At 33.2% G+C, this 20765-nt stretch overlaps 1 protein-coding gene across 1 annotated transcript in view; it reads right to left on the bottom strand.

Moving 5' to 3' along the window:
• LOC148942576 (DC-STAMP domain-containing protein 2-like) overlaps positions 1-5176 on the bottom strand; it is a 72635-nt gene extending 67459 nt beyond the window's left edge. The window contains exon 1 of the mRNA XM_089102133.1: positions 5058-5176. Within this exon, the coding sequence (XP_088958259.1) occupies positions 5058-5076 (19 nt within the window). The 5' untranslated portion in view covers positions 5077-5176. The remainder of the gene's footprint in view (positions 1-5057) is intronic.
• Positions 5177-20765: the final 15589 nt, after the last annotated feature.

The following is a 20765-nucleotide window of genomic DNA, read 5'->3' as shown; positions in this document are numbered from 1 at the left end:
TGTTACGAGAAACATGCCTTGTGCTTTTTAGCCTTTTCACTTCTCTGACTTTCTTCCTTTCCAGGACTAGGGCATTCTTGGCAGATACAGATTTTATTCCAGCATTAATGTGTTCTTTGACACGGGTGTCAGAGAGCACTTCTGACATTTTTGTATTTTGCCTGTTGATTTTTCCTGTTGAGCCTTTTGAAAAGGGCTTTGCATGGACGATCTATTTTAACAAATTATGTTGACATTTGCTTCTCATTTAGAGACAGAACCTGTGCTTCGTCTGTTTCGGAGTCTATGCTAAAGAATGAGTCTAAATGTCGCACAAGAATTGTGCTGAGCATGGAAACTTCCCTGGTAAGTTCTTCACTAAATGTGGTAGGCATTGTGTCTGAGACATATGACGAGAGGAATTCATAATCCTTAAAGATATCTCTGTTGGTGGAGTAGACCCAACTTGCTTTGATTCCACTGATTATATTCTCAGAAGTGAAAGCCTTTGGATATGCTTTCCCCAGCAGCTCAGCAATCTTATACACTGATATAGATATACGGTATATTTATAGGCAGTCATAAAACTTGCAGCTTTCCGGCTGTAGAAGGCCTTAAAGCGCCCCATGGCTATCCTTTGTAGAGGCTGTAGTTTGTGAGTAGTGTGGGGAATTACAATTAAAAGTACAACACCATTATTTTTAGCTAGATCGAGTAATTCAACAGTGTATCAGCTGATCTGAATGTCTATTTTCAGAAGTACAGGTGACTGTTTGGGTGGTTTGACCTGATTGATAAAATGCTGCAAGTAAAGCAAAGATTGAGAGACAGAAGTATTTTCTGAGCCGATCATGATGATTCCTGGTACAGCTCCCTTGAGTCAAATTTCCGGACAATGTTTTCCTGGGGAAATAAGTAGAGGAGGAACTCTGTTCGCAATGCATTAACACCAACATAAATCGTGATCGACTGACCTCTTTCTGCTGAAATGACCTTCCCTACTTACTGCTGGCCTCGCTATGCAATGATCTTACCAGACTTGTGGATGTTTTCAGACCCGATTCGTCAACATTCTAAATGTCTTATGGTCTGAATAGGTGTTTATCTAGACACTCACTCCAGGTTGTTAAGAAAGTTCCTACACTATGACGATTGAAAGAAGTTGCCCGTCATAAGCTTGTACCTTCTGGCGTCCTTACTGATAGAGTTTTAAGGCGATCCATAAAACCACGGTGCCATTCTTTACCTGCAATTCCTCCACTGTCTCCACTACCTTTGCATTTCCTGTTATCCACTACTTAATGGCTAAAGTTTATGCAAATCTACTTGCTTCTAGGGGAGTACAGTCGAAATGCAGATCAACTATCGTTTTCAAGTAAGTTTTTAGTCCTTTTTCTTGTTCCTCTGTGAATATTTACCATATGTTGTAACAGGGTGTAAAGTAACTCTGGTTCAGATTAGAAGAGGGATATTCAGCTTTTCAACTTTTTCATGTAGTCTTGCAGCGTTCTTTTTGGGACACCCAAGGCACTTCCAGAGAATCCAACTGACTTTTGGTCAACTAAGAAACAAAAACTGTTGTTTTGTTTCTTCTGGATCCCAGCCGCCTTTCTTTCTTTTCTCTACTGTTTTACTTTTAAGCATTTTATCTTGGATGAAATTTAACTGAAAAAAAGAGAATTGCAGTTCACCTACTGGCCTGACAGAATTAAACGGCGCAACAATTAATCAACTTTTGGGTTTTGAGCTTGCCTTCAACCTTTAAATATACTGTTTAAACAGCTTTTACAAGCATAGTCCACTTTCCGACACCTTGGTACGGTATGCGGAACCTACCTCGGGTATTGTAGCCAAACGTGGGAGTTCGCCATCCCGCGGGATGAAAAAATTACTAACAGCAAACCGGTGAAGATGGCACGTCTCGGAAACTTCCAAGAGACAGGCAAATAATAAGAGAATACAATGTGAGTCTATGCCTTTCTAGCATTCGTAATTAGGCGTAGGTTTTCATGCAAAAATTGAACAAAATTTCAGATTTATTCACCATAAAACGAGATCCAATCTGATATTTCTGGTAAAAGTATTAATCAAGGCCAGACTTTTTAAAAACATACACTGCCATCTGTCAGAGCTTTTATAATCTACCAGAAGTCCCCATAGGTTTTTATATTGAGATTGCTTGATTTGGCTAAACGTGGGCTGGTCTCCCCCATACCAATTTTGATATTCAATATTGCCCAACTTTAAACTTTTGAATTAAATTCTTAGAACAAGAAGCTGTTATCTAAACGTAATATGATTTGTGTCAAATCACTTATTGGATAGTGGGTCTCTTATATTATACTGTTGCATGAAATTTAGAACATGGAAAATTCTGAAGGCCGAGTTTTAGTGAAATACAGAATAACGAGTTTCTAAAGACCTATATTCATAGGACCTCGGAAACCATTTATAAGCCACCTCCTTCCTTAACAGAATTGGTCCTCCCCCTCTAGAAAAGATACTGTCACGGTCTATATAATAGACCGTGAAAAGATACAGGCATGGTCTATATAATAGACTATATAATAGACCTCTAAAAAAGATACAGGCATGGTCTATATAATGATGTTTTTCTCAAAATTATTGGGGCTCTAAATGCGACATAGCACCAACAGTAAATACAAAAACGGGTAAGGAAGGCGGGATTATCTGGCTTCCTTATTTGATCTACACTCAAGGAATAATTTAGTTGGCCAAGAAAAGAGTAACGATTGACGTTACAAAAATCATTCAATGGAAGTTAAGTACACTTTTGAAATTAACGTTGTGTGGCATTTGAGCCAATGTTGTGACATAGAATCAATCAGGTTTTTCATTCATTTTACTAGGAAAAGTTTGACTTCCGTTTGACATACACTCAAGGAATGATGCGATTGGCTAAGTAAAAATACGATATTTGATGTCGCAAAAATAGCTTGATTTCCCTTTTGATGTAAATTCATGAAGAAATGGGATTGGGGAACTAAGATTGTGATGATTGACGCCACAAAAACATTCCGTTTTTGCCCTTTGTGACATCCGTTTGCCCTTTGTGATTTCCATTTTTGCCCTTTGTGACATACACTCAACGCATTTAGCTAAAAAAAATGTGACGATTGACATCATGATTTAAGACACACTTTTAACATAAAATTATAGAAAATTAATCTTTATTTTGACAAAAAACGAAGAGAAGAGAAATAATTTGAGAAACTAAACGATGGCTACTTTCAGCCAGTAAAGAAAAAAGAGAGAAAGCAGGTAAGAAATAAAGAAAGAACGGCAAAGACCTTCGCTAAGCTGTCCTTAGCGCTAAAAAACACAAAAATATATAAAAAACTAAATGCAACCTTTTTTTACATACCTTTTTTCCCTTCTTTGTTTTGAGGTCTGAGGAGAGATTAAAGAGGTTTTGTCGAAATATCTGCTTTGTCTTATCATTTTTCGTTGGCTGAAAGACATCCTCGTTTGACTGTTTTGCATTTATTGTTAAACGTCATGCATAGCCCCTTAAGTCTTAGAATGTATTCAGTAATCTTCGTTTTACTATCTGATTTTTGAAAAGTTATTTTAACACCCCTCCCTTCAAAAATTTTAGCGGGCACTTGTGGTCAATTTGATACTTATGAATAATAGCGACCACATTCAAGAAGTGAACTTAGGTTGATCATAATGAAATATACCAGAAGATAATGAAAATATAACACTTTATTAATAAACTATGGAACCTAAAACAGAGAATTATGGAAAGCAGGCGATCCAGAACTGCAGAACGCATATGATTAAATACCTAGCTTAACCAACTCTATATATTAAACATTTAATTAAAATACACATGCATAGTATTTTATCAAACAGTTCGTGTTAACGAAATATATAGTAAGAGCGACTCGTCTCAATAGTAACCGAAACACTAAAAAACGGAATTTTAATATCAATATTTCACTTAGGCTAAGCTGATTATCTCAGATTGCACACAGAGAAACCTGTTTTACCACAGTTCAAGAACAACAGTGTTGTCGGTATTATACACAAGAACATTATCTTTTATTACAATTTACTCGAAACATCCCAAATAATAATACCATCTACTTTAAAATGGTTAATGGTGATTATGGTAATTTATTAATAATTTAGATTGTAATGATTGACGCAACAAGCATAATACCTTTTGGGCCACTTTTTAAAACTGAAGTATAGGACAGTATTTGACCTTTTTGGGATCTTTGGAATATTTATTTTGGGTAATTATGCGTTAGCTGGTACCAACGCGAGAAGTCAAGTTTGGTTAATGCTAATGAAACAAAATAAAATATGATGAAAAACATAAAAGCTTAGAAACAAATTTGGGCTAGATATTTTCACATTAGGGGGGTGGGGGTAAAGAATATATATTAAAGCATAATATTAGCATATATTAAATACTTAACCGGTGCTCCTATGTTGTACCTACTCTTTTATATATTGCTAGTTTGGTTAATGCTAATGAAATAAAATAAAATTGGACGACTATATAATAGTTTAGAAAAATTTGGGCTATAAATTTGCACATTAGGGAGGGGTGGGGGCAAAGCATAGCATATATTAAATACATAACCTAACCTAGGCACCTACCCCCCCCCCCAAAAAAAAAAAAAAAAAAAAACACTTTAAATATCGTATACGCAATTAAAACCAAGCTATACATTGTATTTCTCTGCATCCCGTAAAAACGGGTTTTTCGTCGCGTCTCCAGTTTAAGATATATAAAAGAGTAGGTATAACATAGGAGTACCACGTAACCTAACATAACCTAGGTACCTTTTTTCCCCTAAACCCCGAAAACCAATAATTTAAATATTGTAAACGGAATGACAAACCACGTTTTGCGATCCAATTCTCTATTGACAGATCCAGTTTGACTAGTTTCCTTTAGCACATTATATCGCGTGGGTACCAGCTAATGCACAAGTACGTTATTTTGAATTCTCCTAACCTCGAAAAATTTTAGCGGATACCTATTTAATTAATTAGCGAAACCTCATTAATTTTTTCGACAATGAAGCATTAAGACCTACCCTGTTTGTAATCATCCATTTTAAGCAAATTATTCCAGAATAATACTTAACACTAACTACATATTCGTATACTAAAGCTCAGGAGAAACAACTTAAATAAAAAAATCCATGACTCGTAAAGCATTCTTTTAGCATACTGTTCCGGCAACATGCCATGTTTTTTGGCATCAATTTCAAATTGTTAAATGATGTCACGTAACTGTATTTGATGACGGAACAAGTGAATCATTTCGTTTTTCTTAAAATCAGGGATGTACAGCTGCCAATTAGTAAAAAGGTAAAGGGGATTATTGTCCTCCTAGATTTTGAGAATTTTTTTTGGCTTCAAAACATGCCAGAAAAATACTTTTATTCTAATCTTCATGAAAATACAAAAAAGAAAATAGTCCTTGCCCCCATCTCCACATTTTCGCAAATTTGTCTTACTGCAGATACGGCGAATTAGGTCCAATTGCGAATCAAGTGTTTTCTATTATATGTATATTTTCAATAAAGATAGTAACAGATGATTAATGATCGTTTGGTAATTGAATTTCAGAGCCAGCCTATAGATCACCAAGCAAATACAAACATAAAAATGAATTTTATTTAGATCAACTGGGAGTTTCAAATTAACTTAAATGACTAATTTTCTCTTCTTATTACGTTTTTTCCCCTTTTAGTTGACGGTGTTCTCAACGCGATAATTTTAAAGGTAAAACAAGAAAACAGGACAACGAAGAAAAACGAGAAAAAAAGTTTTTTTTTTTAAGACTTTGTCCGACGTTCAAACAAAAACTGCTGGCTAATAATTTTACTAGCCATTCTGTTTTTGCCGCAAAACGAAGACTATTAACTAATTAACTAATTAGCGAAGACAATGTTAGAGAATTTTGCTAACAAATCTGAAGCATTGTGGTAGAAAATTAGAAAAATTTGATGCTCAAAATTTAAAACCTGGTTATGTAGCAAAGCATAATTCCATGCAGACAATATTTGTAGGAAATTCAGGGATGCTAATATTCTTGACAAAACTTTTGGACACATTGGAGAAAAATCTTTACCCAGCTAAATGAAGACAAAAGCTTCTTTGGTTATTCTCACTTGACCAATGTATGCACTAATTTCTTTTTGCTTCCTTGAGTTTCTCTTGTCCCATTGGACAAATTGGAGACGTATAAAAACAAAGAAAAGAAAGGATATAATTGATGAAAAATAAAATCAAATAGTTGAGAACAACGAGGATTTTTTCAGCCAGTAGCAAAATATGAAAACAAAAAACAAGCAAATATTTCAACAAGGACCTCCGACAAGTTGTCCTCACTGATAAGAAACAACAATAAACAAAACAAATCTAACCTTTTGAAGTGAACTCTACAAGAATAGAAAAGATACTCAATTTATTTGCTTGTTTTTTCAATTTATTTGCAATTTATTTTTAATAAATGAGAAAAAGTCAAATAGGTGAGAAGAACGAGGATTTTTTCAGCCAGTAGCAAAATATGAAAACGAAAAGCAAGCAAATATTTCGATAAGAAGCTCCGCCAAGTTGTCCTCAGCGCTAAGAAATAACAAAAAACAAAACAAATTTAACTTTTTGAAGTGAACTCTACAAGAAGAGAAAAAATAATCAGTTTATTTGCTTGTTTTTTCAATTTATTTGCAATTTATTTTTAATAAATGAAAAAAAATCAAATAGGTGAGAAGAACGAGGATTTTTTCAGCCAGTAGCAAAATATGAAAACGAAAAACAAGCAAATATTTCGACAAGAAGCTCCGCGAAGTTGTCCTCAGTGCTAAGAAATAACAAAAAACAAAACAAATCTAACTTTTTGAAGTGAACTCTACAAGAAGAGAAAAAATACTCAGTTTATTTGCTTGTTTTTGCAATTTATTTGCAATTTATTTCTAATAAATGAAAAATAAAATAAAATAGGCGAGAAGAACGAGGATTTTTTCAGCCAGTAAAAAAATATGAAAACGAACAACACGCAAATAGATTGAGTATCTTTTCTCTTCTTGTAGAATTCACTTCAAAAATTATATTTTGTTTTGTTTTTTGTTGTTTCTTGGCACTGGGGACAACTTGGCGGAGGTCCTTGTCGAAATATTTGCTTGTTTTTCGTTTTATACTTTGATACTGGCTGAAAAACCCTCGTTCTTCTTACCTATTTTATTTTGTTTTTCATTTATTATTTCCTTTCTTTTATTTGTTTTCATACCTCATGTATAGCCAGTGTGGTCTTAGCATGTATTTAAAAATTGCAAAACAATCTTTACTCAACAAATTGAAGCCAAAAACTTTTTGACCAATGTAACACCAATTTCTTTATGGTTTGAAAAAACTGTTAGCTAATATTGTTAACTAATAATTTGACGGCAGGATACAGGTTTAAGTTTGTGTTTTAAAGTTTCTCGTTAATAAATTCCTGTGGATTTAATTGTTTATTTTTGTATTCTTCTTCGTGCGCTGAGGACCGCTAATTGGAGGTCTTGACAGAAATATATGCTTTTATCTCATTTTTCCCTGGCTCTACTTACCTCGTTTTTATTCTCTGTTCTGCTTTTTCTTGTTTTGGCTCGGTTAGCCAATGTGGTCTCAGAAATTATTTCGAAGACAAAATAGTCGGTCACGGTAAATAAGAAAATTTTCAGATTTTCAAATAAAATAACAACACGATAAGTTTAGAAATAAAGAAAGAAATGACAGATACTTAAAAGGCGGAAGGAACAAGAGAAAATGACACTCCTGCCCCTCTCCCCTCCCGCTCCATGCGAGAGTAAATAGTTCTTAATGCTAAATCTAAAAGTTTCTTTCTAATCTCAGGCATTTTCATCCATTTTTAACACTGTATATAAATAATAGATGACAAATACATACTGACCCGGTAATGTCGGAGTAAATGGGAGGAGCTGTTTGTACACGCCGAGAATGAAGAGCCAAAAATCCTCAGCCGTGATATCATCTATATACAGTGGGTTTTTTTTTCACTAATAGCTTGTCCAGACTGTCTGGGACTGAGAATAGGGAATAGGTATATATAGTCTTTTTTGTTCTAAGCCACATTGTAAATTTATTAATCACTTTTTGTCTCCTTTCCCCGGCACTTTTTCCAGAAAAGCAGTACGGTATAGGCTGCAGTATCGTCTTTGTTGCATTTTCCCACTTTGTGACCCTCGCTACGCCAGAAATTAAAAATGGAGAGAAGTAGCCTACTCGTCTACATTCCCAGCTCTCCGTTCCATTTTCTGACTAGAGTGGATAGTCTGGACTCACTCTAAAAGATGAGGACACTCGATTTAGAAACTATTGAAGCCTCAGCAAATATGCGAAATCTCAATCCGCAATGCTGTTTTTTTTTACTTTTTTCTTTAATTTTAAAACCTTTGTACCCCAGTGCCATTTATTCTTTCCAAAAACAAGTATTGATATTATTAAAAAAAAAATTACAAATCTGCCTGACAATGAACGTTTTAAATAATATGGATTATTAAAGTCTTTTATCCCCACAAATAATCCCTATTAGCAGAGTGTATCCAGGAGGTTTGACCCACCCACTTCCCTCGTCCGAAATTTTTGATGCACTTTTTAAAGTTAGCAACCCCTCCCCTTCGAAAAACAAATCCTGGCTACAGCCTTACCTACTAGTATGCTATATTGGCTAGGAACTGATCGATAGGACAGGGAGGGGGAAGGCTAAAGTCTAGTATCACTCTCTTGATTTATTGATACAAAAAAATACTTATTATTGTCAAGTTAATCATAACAAAACTCCTTAAAGTGACCAATTTGCAATTCTTTTTTTTTAAATAAAAATGCAATTTAATGCAATTTTTGAATGCAATTTTTTAATATTACTCCTCTTCCAGTCATAAATCCTGCATGGCAAAGTTCACACCACTTGCAACGAGAGCTGTGATATCCCACTAGGCATAGTTATTAGACCTATTATTAGACTATCTAGTTATTAGACTATTTTGAACAAACTATTTTTATCAAAATTTCGATAAGTGCATCTAGATAGGACAAGTAGAGGATGGGCTGGCTGCTCTTAGATTACTTTGGAATATCCCCCTCAACAAACACCGGAAAATTTCAACTTAATACCCTCAGTTGGCTCTGAGATACTGCTGGTATGCCCTCTTGTTGGTTCTAGGCGTTTACACCCCCCCCCGGTGATTACCCTTTCAGAAGTGTATTTTAAAGCCAGACATACGGCCATGAACATAGTAAAAAAAAAATCCAGATACCTCGCTATTCTTCTGTAATTTTCTAGTGGCTATATACCTAGAAAAAATTATTTTCTGACTTCAAACTGTCCAAATAGTATACTCCTCCGGTAATATTCCCCCGGAATATATCCCCCCCCATGGAAAAGACGGTTTTCCAAATTTGGGAATTTTATTTTTTTAATTTCCGGAGTGGAAGGAGGTTTAGGTACTTGTGTTTTATGGGCAACTCACTGAAGTTTACGCTGGGTAAAACTCGAGAACAAACTGGTTTCTTCGTTAGTTTTTTTCCGCTTAGGGTGAGACAAGACAAAGAAACGTGACAAAATATACGGGAAATATATAATTTGGACTATATATTTGCATATTAGTGGGGATGGGGGGTAAAGTATTTGGACAGTTTAAAGTCAGAAAATAATTCTTTCTATGGTCACTAAAAATTACTGAAGAATAGCGAGGTATGTGGAAGTTTTGTTAACTTAAAAAAAAAATCCCAGTATAAAGTAAATGAAATGTTATATTTAAGTAGGTTTTTCCAAGTGTTAGGTGTGTTTTTTTTTCAATGACGTTTTTCTAAGTACTATTATTAGGTTTATGTAGAGTTTCATTGAAGTGTTTCTTTTTGTTTTTTGATGATCGTTGATCAAAAGTGTATGTTATTTGTGCCTTTCATTTATGTTATTTTACTGTGTTCACGGCCGTATATTTGGTGTAAAATAAATTTCTCTATCGATTTATTTAATATGCAGAATAATTGTACCAAACACATGTTGCTAGCAGACCCGCTATACTTAACCGCCAAGTAGTCAGATTTGTAGTCAGTCACAAGTAGTCAGATTTGTAATTGGTGGCTGTTTTAATTAATCTTAGTCATAATAGCAGTCGCAAGTACTCGCAGTTAAAAGCAGTCTGAGTTAAAGTCAGAGCAGTAGTAGAAGTGGTAGTAGCCCTTAAACTTTCAAGTCAATACCCTTAGCCTTTTCAGAGACACCTAGGATCAAACATTCCCTCTTTCCAGATGATAGTACCCGAGTGTAAAAATAGGCATATTCCATAATTTGCATCCCTTGCCCCGAACACCCAGGGGGGATGGGTGGGTGGGTGTATGGCAACCCCGGAAGCATAATTATTAAACCTTTTGACTAGAAAGGAGCAAAGTGGCTTTTCAGAATATCTATCAGCGTTTGTGGGAGCATCTGAAAAGAAAACGGGAAATGGCTGCCCTCCAATCACTCTTAACATCCCCCTTACCAAGCCCTGAAAATTTAACTCAATAACCTAAACAACAACTTCGATATTGCTGATACATCCGTTTGACAACCATCTTGCATATAATGTCTTGATTTTGTGGCCCACTCAGTATTTTCTGAAAGTTTCGCTCTTGGACCCTAAGACATTTTAGAGGTCAAGTATCAAAGATATTCCCTTTTCCAATAACAAACCTTATATGTAAACAACCGGCAACTAACTTAACCTACAACCATTGTCCCTGGGACTGGGGAAGGGAGGGACTGTTTTATCCCAGGAGGAGTAGCTATTTGACTATTAGACTATTTTGAACAAGATGGCTATTTTAAAAGTTTGATTGGATGTCTCTTAGGGGAGAAAAGCTAAAAGGACATGCGATGGCTACTACTACCTCCAACTACTTTTCAAAATTCTCTCAACATGCCACGAAAGATTCAGCTGAATACCCTCAGCCGTTCCTAAGATATTGCAGATACGCCTGTCTGATAAACTGGTTGCACATAGTATCTTTTGATTTAGTTGAGCATACCCTTCATCATTCTCTGAAGTTCCATCTGAATACTCTTCGATTTTTAGGGCTAACCCAGAATCAAAAATTCCCCCTTGTCCCTATAGTATAAATACTACAAGTAAACAATGGGCAAGTAAATTGGATAATTAAAAATGTCTGCCCCAGGGCTGTCAGGGGTATGGCATCCTCGTAGGCACAGTTATTAGACTTTTTCAGTATTTTGAGGAAATTCGCTTTTTCAAAATTCCAATCAACGTAGAAAAATGGGAGCATCTACAAAGGACATGGGTAGCTGGTTGCTTTCGGTTACTCTTCACCATCCCCCCATAAAATACCCTAACAATTTTAAATTAAACCTCAGCCGTCATTTTGATACAAACTTTTGACTAGCATTCACATCATAGGTTTTGATTTTGCTCGATATCCCACTTAACATTTCCAGTAGTTTCTAACTTAATACCCTAATCCATTTTGAACACCCAGGATCAAACATGCCATTTTTCCCAAAATACTTATATTTAACCAATGGTTAATTCGTATAACTTATATTCCTTGCCCTGGGGGCTGTTGGGGGTTAGATCAACCCAAGAGGCAAAGTTATTTGCCCTTTTGACTGTCTTAAACACAATTTTTATCTTCAAATTTTGATATTTCTTTAAGAGGAAAAAAGGCATAGAAGGAGGGCTGATTGTCGTCCAATCACTTTCAACTCTTAAAAATGGAACTAGAGCCTTGAATTTCCAATCAAATGAGAATATTTACAGTATCCAAACTACATGAACATAAAAACAAGCACCAAACAAACAAATTAGTTTAAGAAATGTGAAAGAAATTTAGCAAAAATCAAGTATTTCAATCGTGAGACCGTGCGTAGGCCAGCTTGTTGAGGTTTCGGATGTTGAGACAATGTTTGTATCATCTTACAAATGGCTGCATTTTCTTTATACTTACATTCAGTCACTACGGATACGAATTTTAAATGTATATTTTTTCTAATTAAAAATGAATTTATATGATAGAAGAGTATAAAGGCTATTTTTATGAATTTTCTTCCTGCTGAGAAAGAAATTCTTGAATAGTTGCCACCTCTAAGGGAATCATGAGCATTTTCACGCCTTCACCAGATCTGTTTGATTTAAGAAGTTTCCGAAATTCTGTCAGTTGAGCACGGAGTATTACATCAGAATTGAACAAAAATGATTATCGGCCCATCCGGCACAATTCTTGAAAGCCAAGACCTAAAATAAGTTATTTATTGGAAATTGAGTCTTGTGTATAATCACAGCAAGTGAAACATGAAAAATGCTCTGCAAATCTTTCGGTGAAGGCCTCTGCTTATCCCTTCTCAGTGCAGGTAAAAGCCCAGCCATTATTTCACTGGCTGGTGAGGGGCTTGCTCTTGGAATTCGGAGATTAAGCTTTAAAATTTTCAGTCTGCTGTTTTTGGGTTTTATTTGTGTGCCATTTCTAAGGGTTTATTACGTTGTTTGGCTTTTAGGTCTATAATTCTTCCAATTTTGATTTTTTTTTCTCCTGGCTTTCCTTATTATAAATTTTAAAACCGACTAGAAGGGTTAACAATCATAAGATAAGCCTAGTATACAGTCATTAAAAGGATCTCCCTTCGCTCTTACCTTAAGCGTCCCAAATAACACCAAAGAATGTACGTACAGAAACGAAAGTCAATGAAGCAATCACCCTTAACAAGGATCGTCTATGAATAAATAAAAATATACTACAAAAGTAGCGACATATTTCTTTTAACTGGGGGGGAGGGTAGGAATATCTGTTGTGCATAATATTCAACTTTTTTGTTGGCTGTAATCATACATATTGTGTTGTTCTCTTTCTTATGAGAAATGTTTAAGCCAAAAATATGTGTAGTTTAAAAATTTGGTTTATTCGTATTTATCTCTATTTTTATGAGACGTAATAGAACATTTTGTTCGCGTTTAATAAAAAATTTTTTCAAGTTTCTATTCCTGTTTCTTCTTTTTTTTTTTTTTTTTTTTTTTTTTTTTTTTTTTTTTAGTTTCACTTCATATTTGCTATTTCTAAACCACAAGAATATACAACTTTTTTTACAAGTAAATACTTAACAATTAAATTCTTAGGACTTCCTTTTTCTTCGTCGACATATTGCATAAACGTAATAGTAGTAGTAGGCTAATAGTAATTTAGGTACTCCTGTATTAAACGCACTCTTTTATATAGTGCTAGTTTGGTTAATGCTAATGAAATAAAATAAAATAGGATGAATATATAATAGTTTAGAAACAATTTTGGGCTATATATTTTCATATTAGGGCGGGGGGAGGGGGGTAAAGCATAGAATATATTATTCCGTAACCTAAACTAGCCTAACCTAGGTGCATTCCCCCCCTAAACCCCCAAAAACAACAGTTTAAATACGAAATGAAAACCACGCTGTACATTGTATTAGCCTATAGCGGTGTCTTGAACTAAGTCGTCAAAAACAGGTTGTAAAATGACTGGTTTCCATTGTAGTATATAAAAGAGTGCGTTTAATACAGGAGTACCGTAATTTATTATCCAAAAAAAAAGACAAAATCAATCGGTGGCATAAACTAATCACATTGCATAAAGTAAGGAGAAGCAGAACGCCCGGATTATATTGGGTTTCTAGGGTTTTCGCATCTCTTCAAAAACGAACCATAAACATTAGTCCAAAACAAATCACGTTTTTACCGTTATCAGCTACATCCAGGCGTTTTCTAATTTAGAATCTGGGATTTTTCTTTTTGGCATATGTCAGCAAAAATATGTCAGACCATGATGGTCCAAAATAAGTACCGTTTCTTTCGCCGTTATCAGCTGCATTCCATTGTTTTCTAATTTAGAATCTTAGATTTTCTCTTTTTGACCTATGTCAACATAATACATAGCAATATTATGATCAAACAGTTCGTGGTAACGAACTGCAAGTAAGGAGTGATCCGGCTCAATAGAAACCGAAACTCTAAAAAACAGAATTTTGATACCAATAGATACATCAAAATAAGTGGATTTTTATACTGATTTCAAATATATAAGTTTCATTAAGTTTAGTGCTACCCATCAAAACTTACGCGCCGGACAAAATAGGCCCGACTTTTGAATACCATAAAATACAGCAATATTATGATAAAATATAAAATATAACGACAACACCAACCACTAAAATAGTCTTGTTTATGTGTCTTGCCCCATGTCGCAAAAGTAAAATCACAATTAAACAGATAAAAAAATTCGTAATTTCCTCGTCAATTTAGACATGTTTGCCCCAGTTTTTTTTTTGCTAAAAACAAGATAAATATATTAGCAAACAATGCCTTGTCAATTTTGACATGTTTCCCCAGTTTTTTTTGCTGAAAACCAGATAAATATAATCTCAAATAGCTTTTTCATTTATAGGCTTTCTTTCTCTGACCACTAAAAATATAAAAACAAAGCTATAACAAAAAGTAAAGAATAATTAATATCTTAACTTAGAAAGAACAGAAATCGTTTCTAATTCCTCATTTTTCGTATGGGATAACTACTTTTCACTACGCCCCTTTTTCTTAACAATAAAAAGTCACAAGCACAAAAAACCACAAGAGCTCCCAAGCCCAAAAAATTCAGAGTCACAGTTGCATATTAAGAAATTTCGTAATTGAAGCGGGCTGAGGGGGGGGAGGGTAAGGGCAGTCTGAATCATACACTTTTTTTCACAAAAACATCCAGAAACATGGCTTTTGGGAGCCAAAAAATTTATTTAGGTGTTTAAAGGTTCATTTTTGTAAATTTATTTTTCTTATTTATTTAAAAAATGTTAAGAGTATATGAACGGGATTTAAAGTTCATTTTTCGAGAAAAGGTATTCATCAGCAAACTTTTTGGTGTTTGCTAGACGTATTCGAGGAATTAAAAAGGTGTTCAAGTAAACAGTAAACGAAAGAGTAAGGGGGGGGGCAGAAACCTCCTCGTTTTCATAGATTTCTTGTGATATACTGAGGACCCTGAATTTCGGACCTTTTTTCTGAAAACAGATCTGAATCAGGTAGATTTTTATTTATATTTATTCGTTATTTATCTTTATTATATTTTTATTTTTTATATTAATTTTTTGCTCTAAATTTTTGCCTAAATATAGGGGGGATAAAAATATACACTAAACAAGCCCGGGATGAGCCGAAGCCCCCTGTGGGCTTCCTGTGAAACACTGAAGACGTATAATTTTGACTTTTTTCTCAAAGAAAAAACATTTAATCCCTCTAAAGATTCATACAACATTAAAAAAAAAGAAAAATGAAAGTTCCCTTCTGAATTTTTCCCCAAGAAGAGAAAAAGTTCTGCTTTTAATTCTGAGTTTTCTCAAAGAAGTGAAGAAAAGTTCAAGTTCTCTTCTGAATTTTATAAAAGAAGAGAACAAAGTTAGATTTCAATTCTAAATTTTTCTAAAGAGAAAAAAGTTCCAATTCAGTTCTGAACTTTCTTAAAGAAGAGAAATAAATTCAAGTTCTGTTCTGAATTTTTCCATAAATGCTGAAAAAGGATATTCGCCAGTCCATAATCTTTCCCCAAGAAGAGAAAAAATCCCAGTGAAAGCTTAGACTTTCTCAAAGAAGTTCAAGTTCTCTTCTGAATTTTCTCAAAGAAGAGAAAAAGAATTTACTATTCATTACTAAATTTTTCCAAAGAGAAAAAACTTCTACTTCAGTTCGGAATTTATTTAAACAAGAAAAGAATGTTTAATTTTAATTCAATTATTCTCTATTAAAGTGAAGATAAGTACAGGTTCGCTTCTGAATTTTTCCCAAAGATAAGAGAAAGTATATAATCGAACTTGAGACACATCTAAGACGTGAAGAAAAGATCAAGTCATCTTCCAAATTTTCTCGAAGAGAAAAAAGAAGTTACAGTTCAATTCTAAATTTTTCCAAAGAAGAGAAAAAATTCCTTTTCAGTTCTGAAGTTTCTCAAAGAAGAAAAACAATTTTAATATCTGTTCTAAATTTTTCTGTAGAAGAAAGAAAAAGTTATGCTTCGATTCTGAATTTCCCCAAGAAGAGAAAAAGTTCCACTTTAATTCTGAGTATTCTCAAAGAAGTGAAGAAAAGTTCAAGTTCTCTTCTGAATTTTCTCAATGAAAAGAAAAAACTTACAGTTCAATTCTAAATTTTTCCAAAGAGAATAAAGTTCCACTTTAGTTCTGAATTTATTTAAAGAAGAAAAAAAACTTCCAATTAAATTCTGAGTTTTCTCAAAGAAGTGAAGAAAGGTTGAATTTCTCTTCTGAATTTTTCCCAAAGAAGAGAAAAAATTCCACTTTAATTTTGAGTTTCTTCAAAGAAGTGAAGAAAAGCTCGTCCTCTTCCGAATTTTCTCAAAGAAGAGAAAAAAGTTGCAGTTCAATTCTAAATTTTTCCAAAGAAGAGAAAAAATTCCTTTTCAGTTCTGAAGTTTCTCAAAAGAAGAGAAAAAAATTCAATATATGTTCTGAATTTTTCCGTAGAAGATAGAAAAAGTTACTCTTCGATTCTGAATTTTTCCCAAAGAAGAGAAAAAGGTTTCACTTTAATTCTGAGTTTTCTCAAAGAAGTGAATGAAGTTCAAGTTCTTTTCTGAAATTTTCCCAAAGAAGAGAAAGAGTTCCACTTTAATTCTGAGTATTCTAAAAGAAGTGAAGAAAAGTTCAAATTCTCTTCTAAATTTCCTCAATGAAAAGAAAAATTTACAATTCAATTCTAATTTTTCCAAAGAAAAAAAAGCTCCACTTCAGTTCTGAATTTTTTTAAAGAAGAGAAAAATTTTTTAAGTTCAGTTATGGAAGAAAAGTGGTTTGAAATCAATAAAAAAGCCTTTTAAAAAGTATGTTGATAGGAAGTTTGTATGAGGGTGTGCACAAACCTGACTAATATAAGTTTAGGAGCGTAATACGCAAAAGATTCTTTTGAAATTAATAAAAAGAAGGCTTTTGAAAATTATAGTCGTAACAAATTGATATGACGGTGTACTCAAATCTAAATTATCAAGGTTTAGGACTTTTACACCTTGTTTTTTTTTCAAGGTATATCAAGGACCTTGGACCTTGATTAAAGAAAAGTGGTTTGAAATCAATAAAGAAAAGCCTTTCGAAACGTATGTTGATAAGAAGTTGGTATGAGGAGGTCGTACAAATCTAAATAATTAAAGTTAAGGCGAGTAATACGGGAAAAAGTCTTTTAGAATTAATAAATGTAGAGCTTTTGATAAAAACATTCTTAACGCAGTTATTTGGAGGTATACTGAAATAGAATGTGTTAAGTCATCGAAGCACATTTTGGAGTAAAAATGTATTGAATTATTTAAAGAAAGTCTTTTAAAATGTATATTGATAAGAAGTTTGTTCGTGAGGGGGTGCACAAATATGAATAATTAAAGTTTAGGAGCATAATACGGAAAAAAGTGTTTTGAAATTAATAAAATGAAGGCTTTTGAAAGTTTTAGTTGTAACATATTGGTATGGGGGTGTATTCAAATCTAAATTATCAAGATTTAGGAGCGGAGTATGGAAAAAAGTAGTTTGTATCAATAAAAAGAAACCTTTCCAAAACCAGTAATAAGAAGTTGGATTGAGGGTGTGTGCAAATCTGAATATTTATGTTTAGGAGCGTAACCTGAAAATAGTGTTTTGAAATTAATAATAGGAAGGCTTTTGAAAATTTTAATGGTAACCAATTGGTATGGGGGTGTATTCAAATCCAGATTATAATGGTTTAGGAACGCAGTATGGAGAAAAGTTGTTTGAAATCACTAAAAAGAAGGCTTTTGAAAATTATGGTGACAAGAAGTCGGCATGAGGGTGTGCACAAATCTGAATAATTTAAGTTTAGGACCGTAATACTGAAAAAGTGTTTTGAAATTAATAAAAGGAATGCTTTTGAAAATTATGGTGACAAGAAGATGGCATGAGGGTATGCACAAATCTGAATAATTTAAGTTTAGGAACGTAATACTGAAAAAGTGTTTTGAAATTAATAAAAGGAATACTTTTGAAAATTATGTTGATAAGAAGTTGGCATGGGGGTTTGCACAAATCTGAATAATTTAAGTTTAGGAACGTAATACTGAAAAAGTGTGTTGAAATTAATAAAAGTAAGACTTTTGAAAATTATTTTGATTAGAATTTGACATGAGGGTATGCACAAATCTGAATAATTTAAGTTTAGGAACGTAATACTGAAAAAGTGTTTTGAAATTAATAAAAGGAAAGCTTTTGAAAATTATGGTGACGAGAAGTTGGTATGAGGGAGTGCACAAATCAGAATAATTTAAGTTTAGGAGCGTAATACTGAAAAAAATGTTTTGAATTTTATAAAAGGAAGGCTTTTGAAAATTATGGTGACAAGAAGTTGGCATGAGGGTATGCACAAATCTGAATAATTTAAGTTTAGGAACGTAATACTGAAAAGGTGTTTTGAAATTAATAAAAGGAAAGCTTTTGAAAATTATTGTGACGAGAAGTTGGCATGAGGGACTGCACAAATCGGAATAATTTAAGTTTAGGAGCATAATACTGAAAAAAATGTTTTGAAATTAATAAAAGGAAGGCTTTTGAAAATTATGGTGACAAGAAGTTGCTTTGAGGGTGTTCACAAATCTGAATAATTTAAGTTTAGGAGCGTAATAATGAAAAAGTTTTTTCAAATTAATAAAAGGAATGCTTTTGAAAATTATGGTGACAAGAAGTTGTCATGAGGGTGTGCACAAATCTGAATAATTTAAGTTTAGGAACGTAATACTGAAAAAGTGTTTTGAAATTAATAAAAGGAAGGCTTTTGAAAATTACGGTGACAAGAAGTTGGCATGAGGGTGTGCACAAATCTGAATAATTTAAGTTTAGGAACGTAATACTGAAAAGGTGTTTTGAAATTAATGAAAGGAAGGCTTTTGAAAATTATGGTGACGAGAAGTTGGTATGAGGGAGTGCACAAATCAGAATAATTTAAGTTTAGGAGCGTAATACTGAAAAAAATGTTTTGAAATTAATAAAAGGAAGGCTTTTGAAAATTATGGTGACAAGAAGATGGCATGAGGGTGTGCAAAAATCAGAATAATTTAAGTTTAGTAACTTAATACTGAAAAATTTTTTTGAAATTAATAAAAGGAAGGCTTTTGAAAATTATGGTGACAAGAAGATGGCATGAGGGTGTGCAAAAATCTGAATAATTTAAGTTTATGAGCGTAATACTGAAAAAGTGTTTTGAAATTAATAAAAGGAAGGCTTTTGAAAATTATGGTGACAAGAAGTTGCTTTGAGGGTGTTCACAAATCTGAATAATTTAAGTTTAGGAGCGTAATAATGAAAAATGTTTTTTCAAATTAATAAAAGGAAGGCGTTTGAAAATTGTGGTGATAAGAAGTTGATATGAGGGGGTGTAAAAATCAGAATAATTTAAGTTTAGGAACGTAATACTTAAAAAGTGTTTTGAAATTAATAAAAGGAATGCTTTTGAAAATTATGGTGACAAGAAGTTGGCATGAGGGTGTGCAAAAATCAGAATAATTTAAGTTTAGGAACGTAATACTGAAAAGGTGTTTTGAAATTAATGAAAGGAAGGCTTTTGAAAATTATTGTGACGAGAAGTTGGTATGAGGGAGTGCACAAATCAGAATAATTTAAGTTTATGAGCGTAATACTGAATAAAGTTTTTTGAAATTAATAAAAGGAATGCTTTTGAAAATTATGGTGACAAGAAGTTGGCATGGGGGTATGCACAAATCTGAATAATTTAAGTTTAGTAACTTAATACTGAAAATGTGTTTTGAAATTAATAAAAGGAAGGCTTTTGAAAATTATGGTGACAAGAAGTTGGCATGAGGGTGTGCACAAATCTGAATAATTTAAGTTTAGGAACGTAATACTGAAAAGGTGTTTTGAAGTTAATAAAAGGAAGGCTTTTGAAAATTGTGGTGATAAGAAGATGGTATGAGGTTGTGTATAAATCTGAATAATTTAAGTTTAGGAGCATAATACGGAAAAAAATGTTTTGAGATTAATAAAAGGAGGGCTTTTGAAGATTGTGGTGATAAGAAGCTGTTATGAGGGTGTGCGCAAATCTGAATATTTAAAGTTTAGGAGCGTAATACTGAAAAGTTTTTTGAAATTAATAAAAGGAAGGTTTTTGAAAATTATGGTGACAAGAAGATGGCATGAGGGTGTGCAAAAATCAGAATAATTTAAGTTTAGGAACGTAATACTGAAAAAGTGTTTTGAAATTAATAAAAGGAAAGCTTTTGAAAATTATGGTGACGAGAAGTTGGCATGAGGGTGTGCAAAAATCAGAATAATTTATGTTTATGAACGTAATACTTAAAAAGTGTTTTTGATAAGGCTATAAGTCTAACTTTTGAAGATTGTTTTGACGAGTCTAGGATTCTTTGGACTATAAAAGTCAGAAGTATGTAGGTTTAGGAGCACCCTACGGAAAAATAGCTTATTGAAATCAAAAAAAGTAGGGAGTGTGAAGATTGTAGTGATAAGAAGTTGGTATGAGGGGGTGCACAAATATAAATAATTAAAGTTTAGGAGCATAACACTTAAAAAGCGTTTTAAAATTAATAAAAGGAGGGCTTTTAAAATTATGGTGACAAGAAGTTGGCTTTGAGGGTGTTCACAAATCTGAATAATTTAAGTTTAGGAACGTAATACTGAAAAAGTGCTTTTGATATTGCTATTAGTAAGAATTTTGAAGATTGTATAGATAATTATTTTG

The sequence above is a fragment of the Artemia sp. Qi Xiang Cuo genome, chromosome 16 (assembly GCF_049724085.1).
Source record: "Artemia sp. Qi Xiang Cuo chromosome 16, ASM4972408v1, whole genome shotgun sequence".
In the NCBI taxonomy this organism is placed as follows: domain Eukaryota; kingdom Metazoa; phylum Arthropoda; class Branchiopoda; order Anostraca; family Artemiidae; genus Artemia; species Artemia sp. Qi Xiang Cuo.
This window is presented reverse-complemented; position numbering and strand designations above follow the sequence as displayed.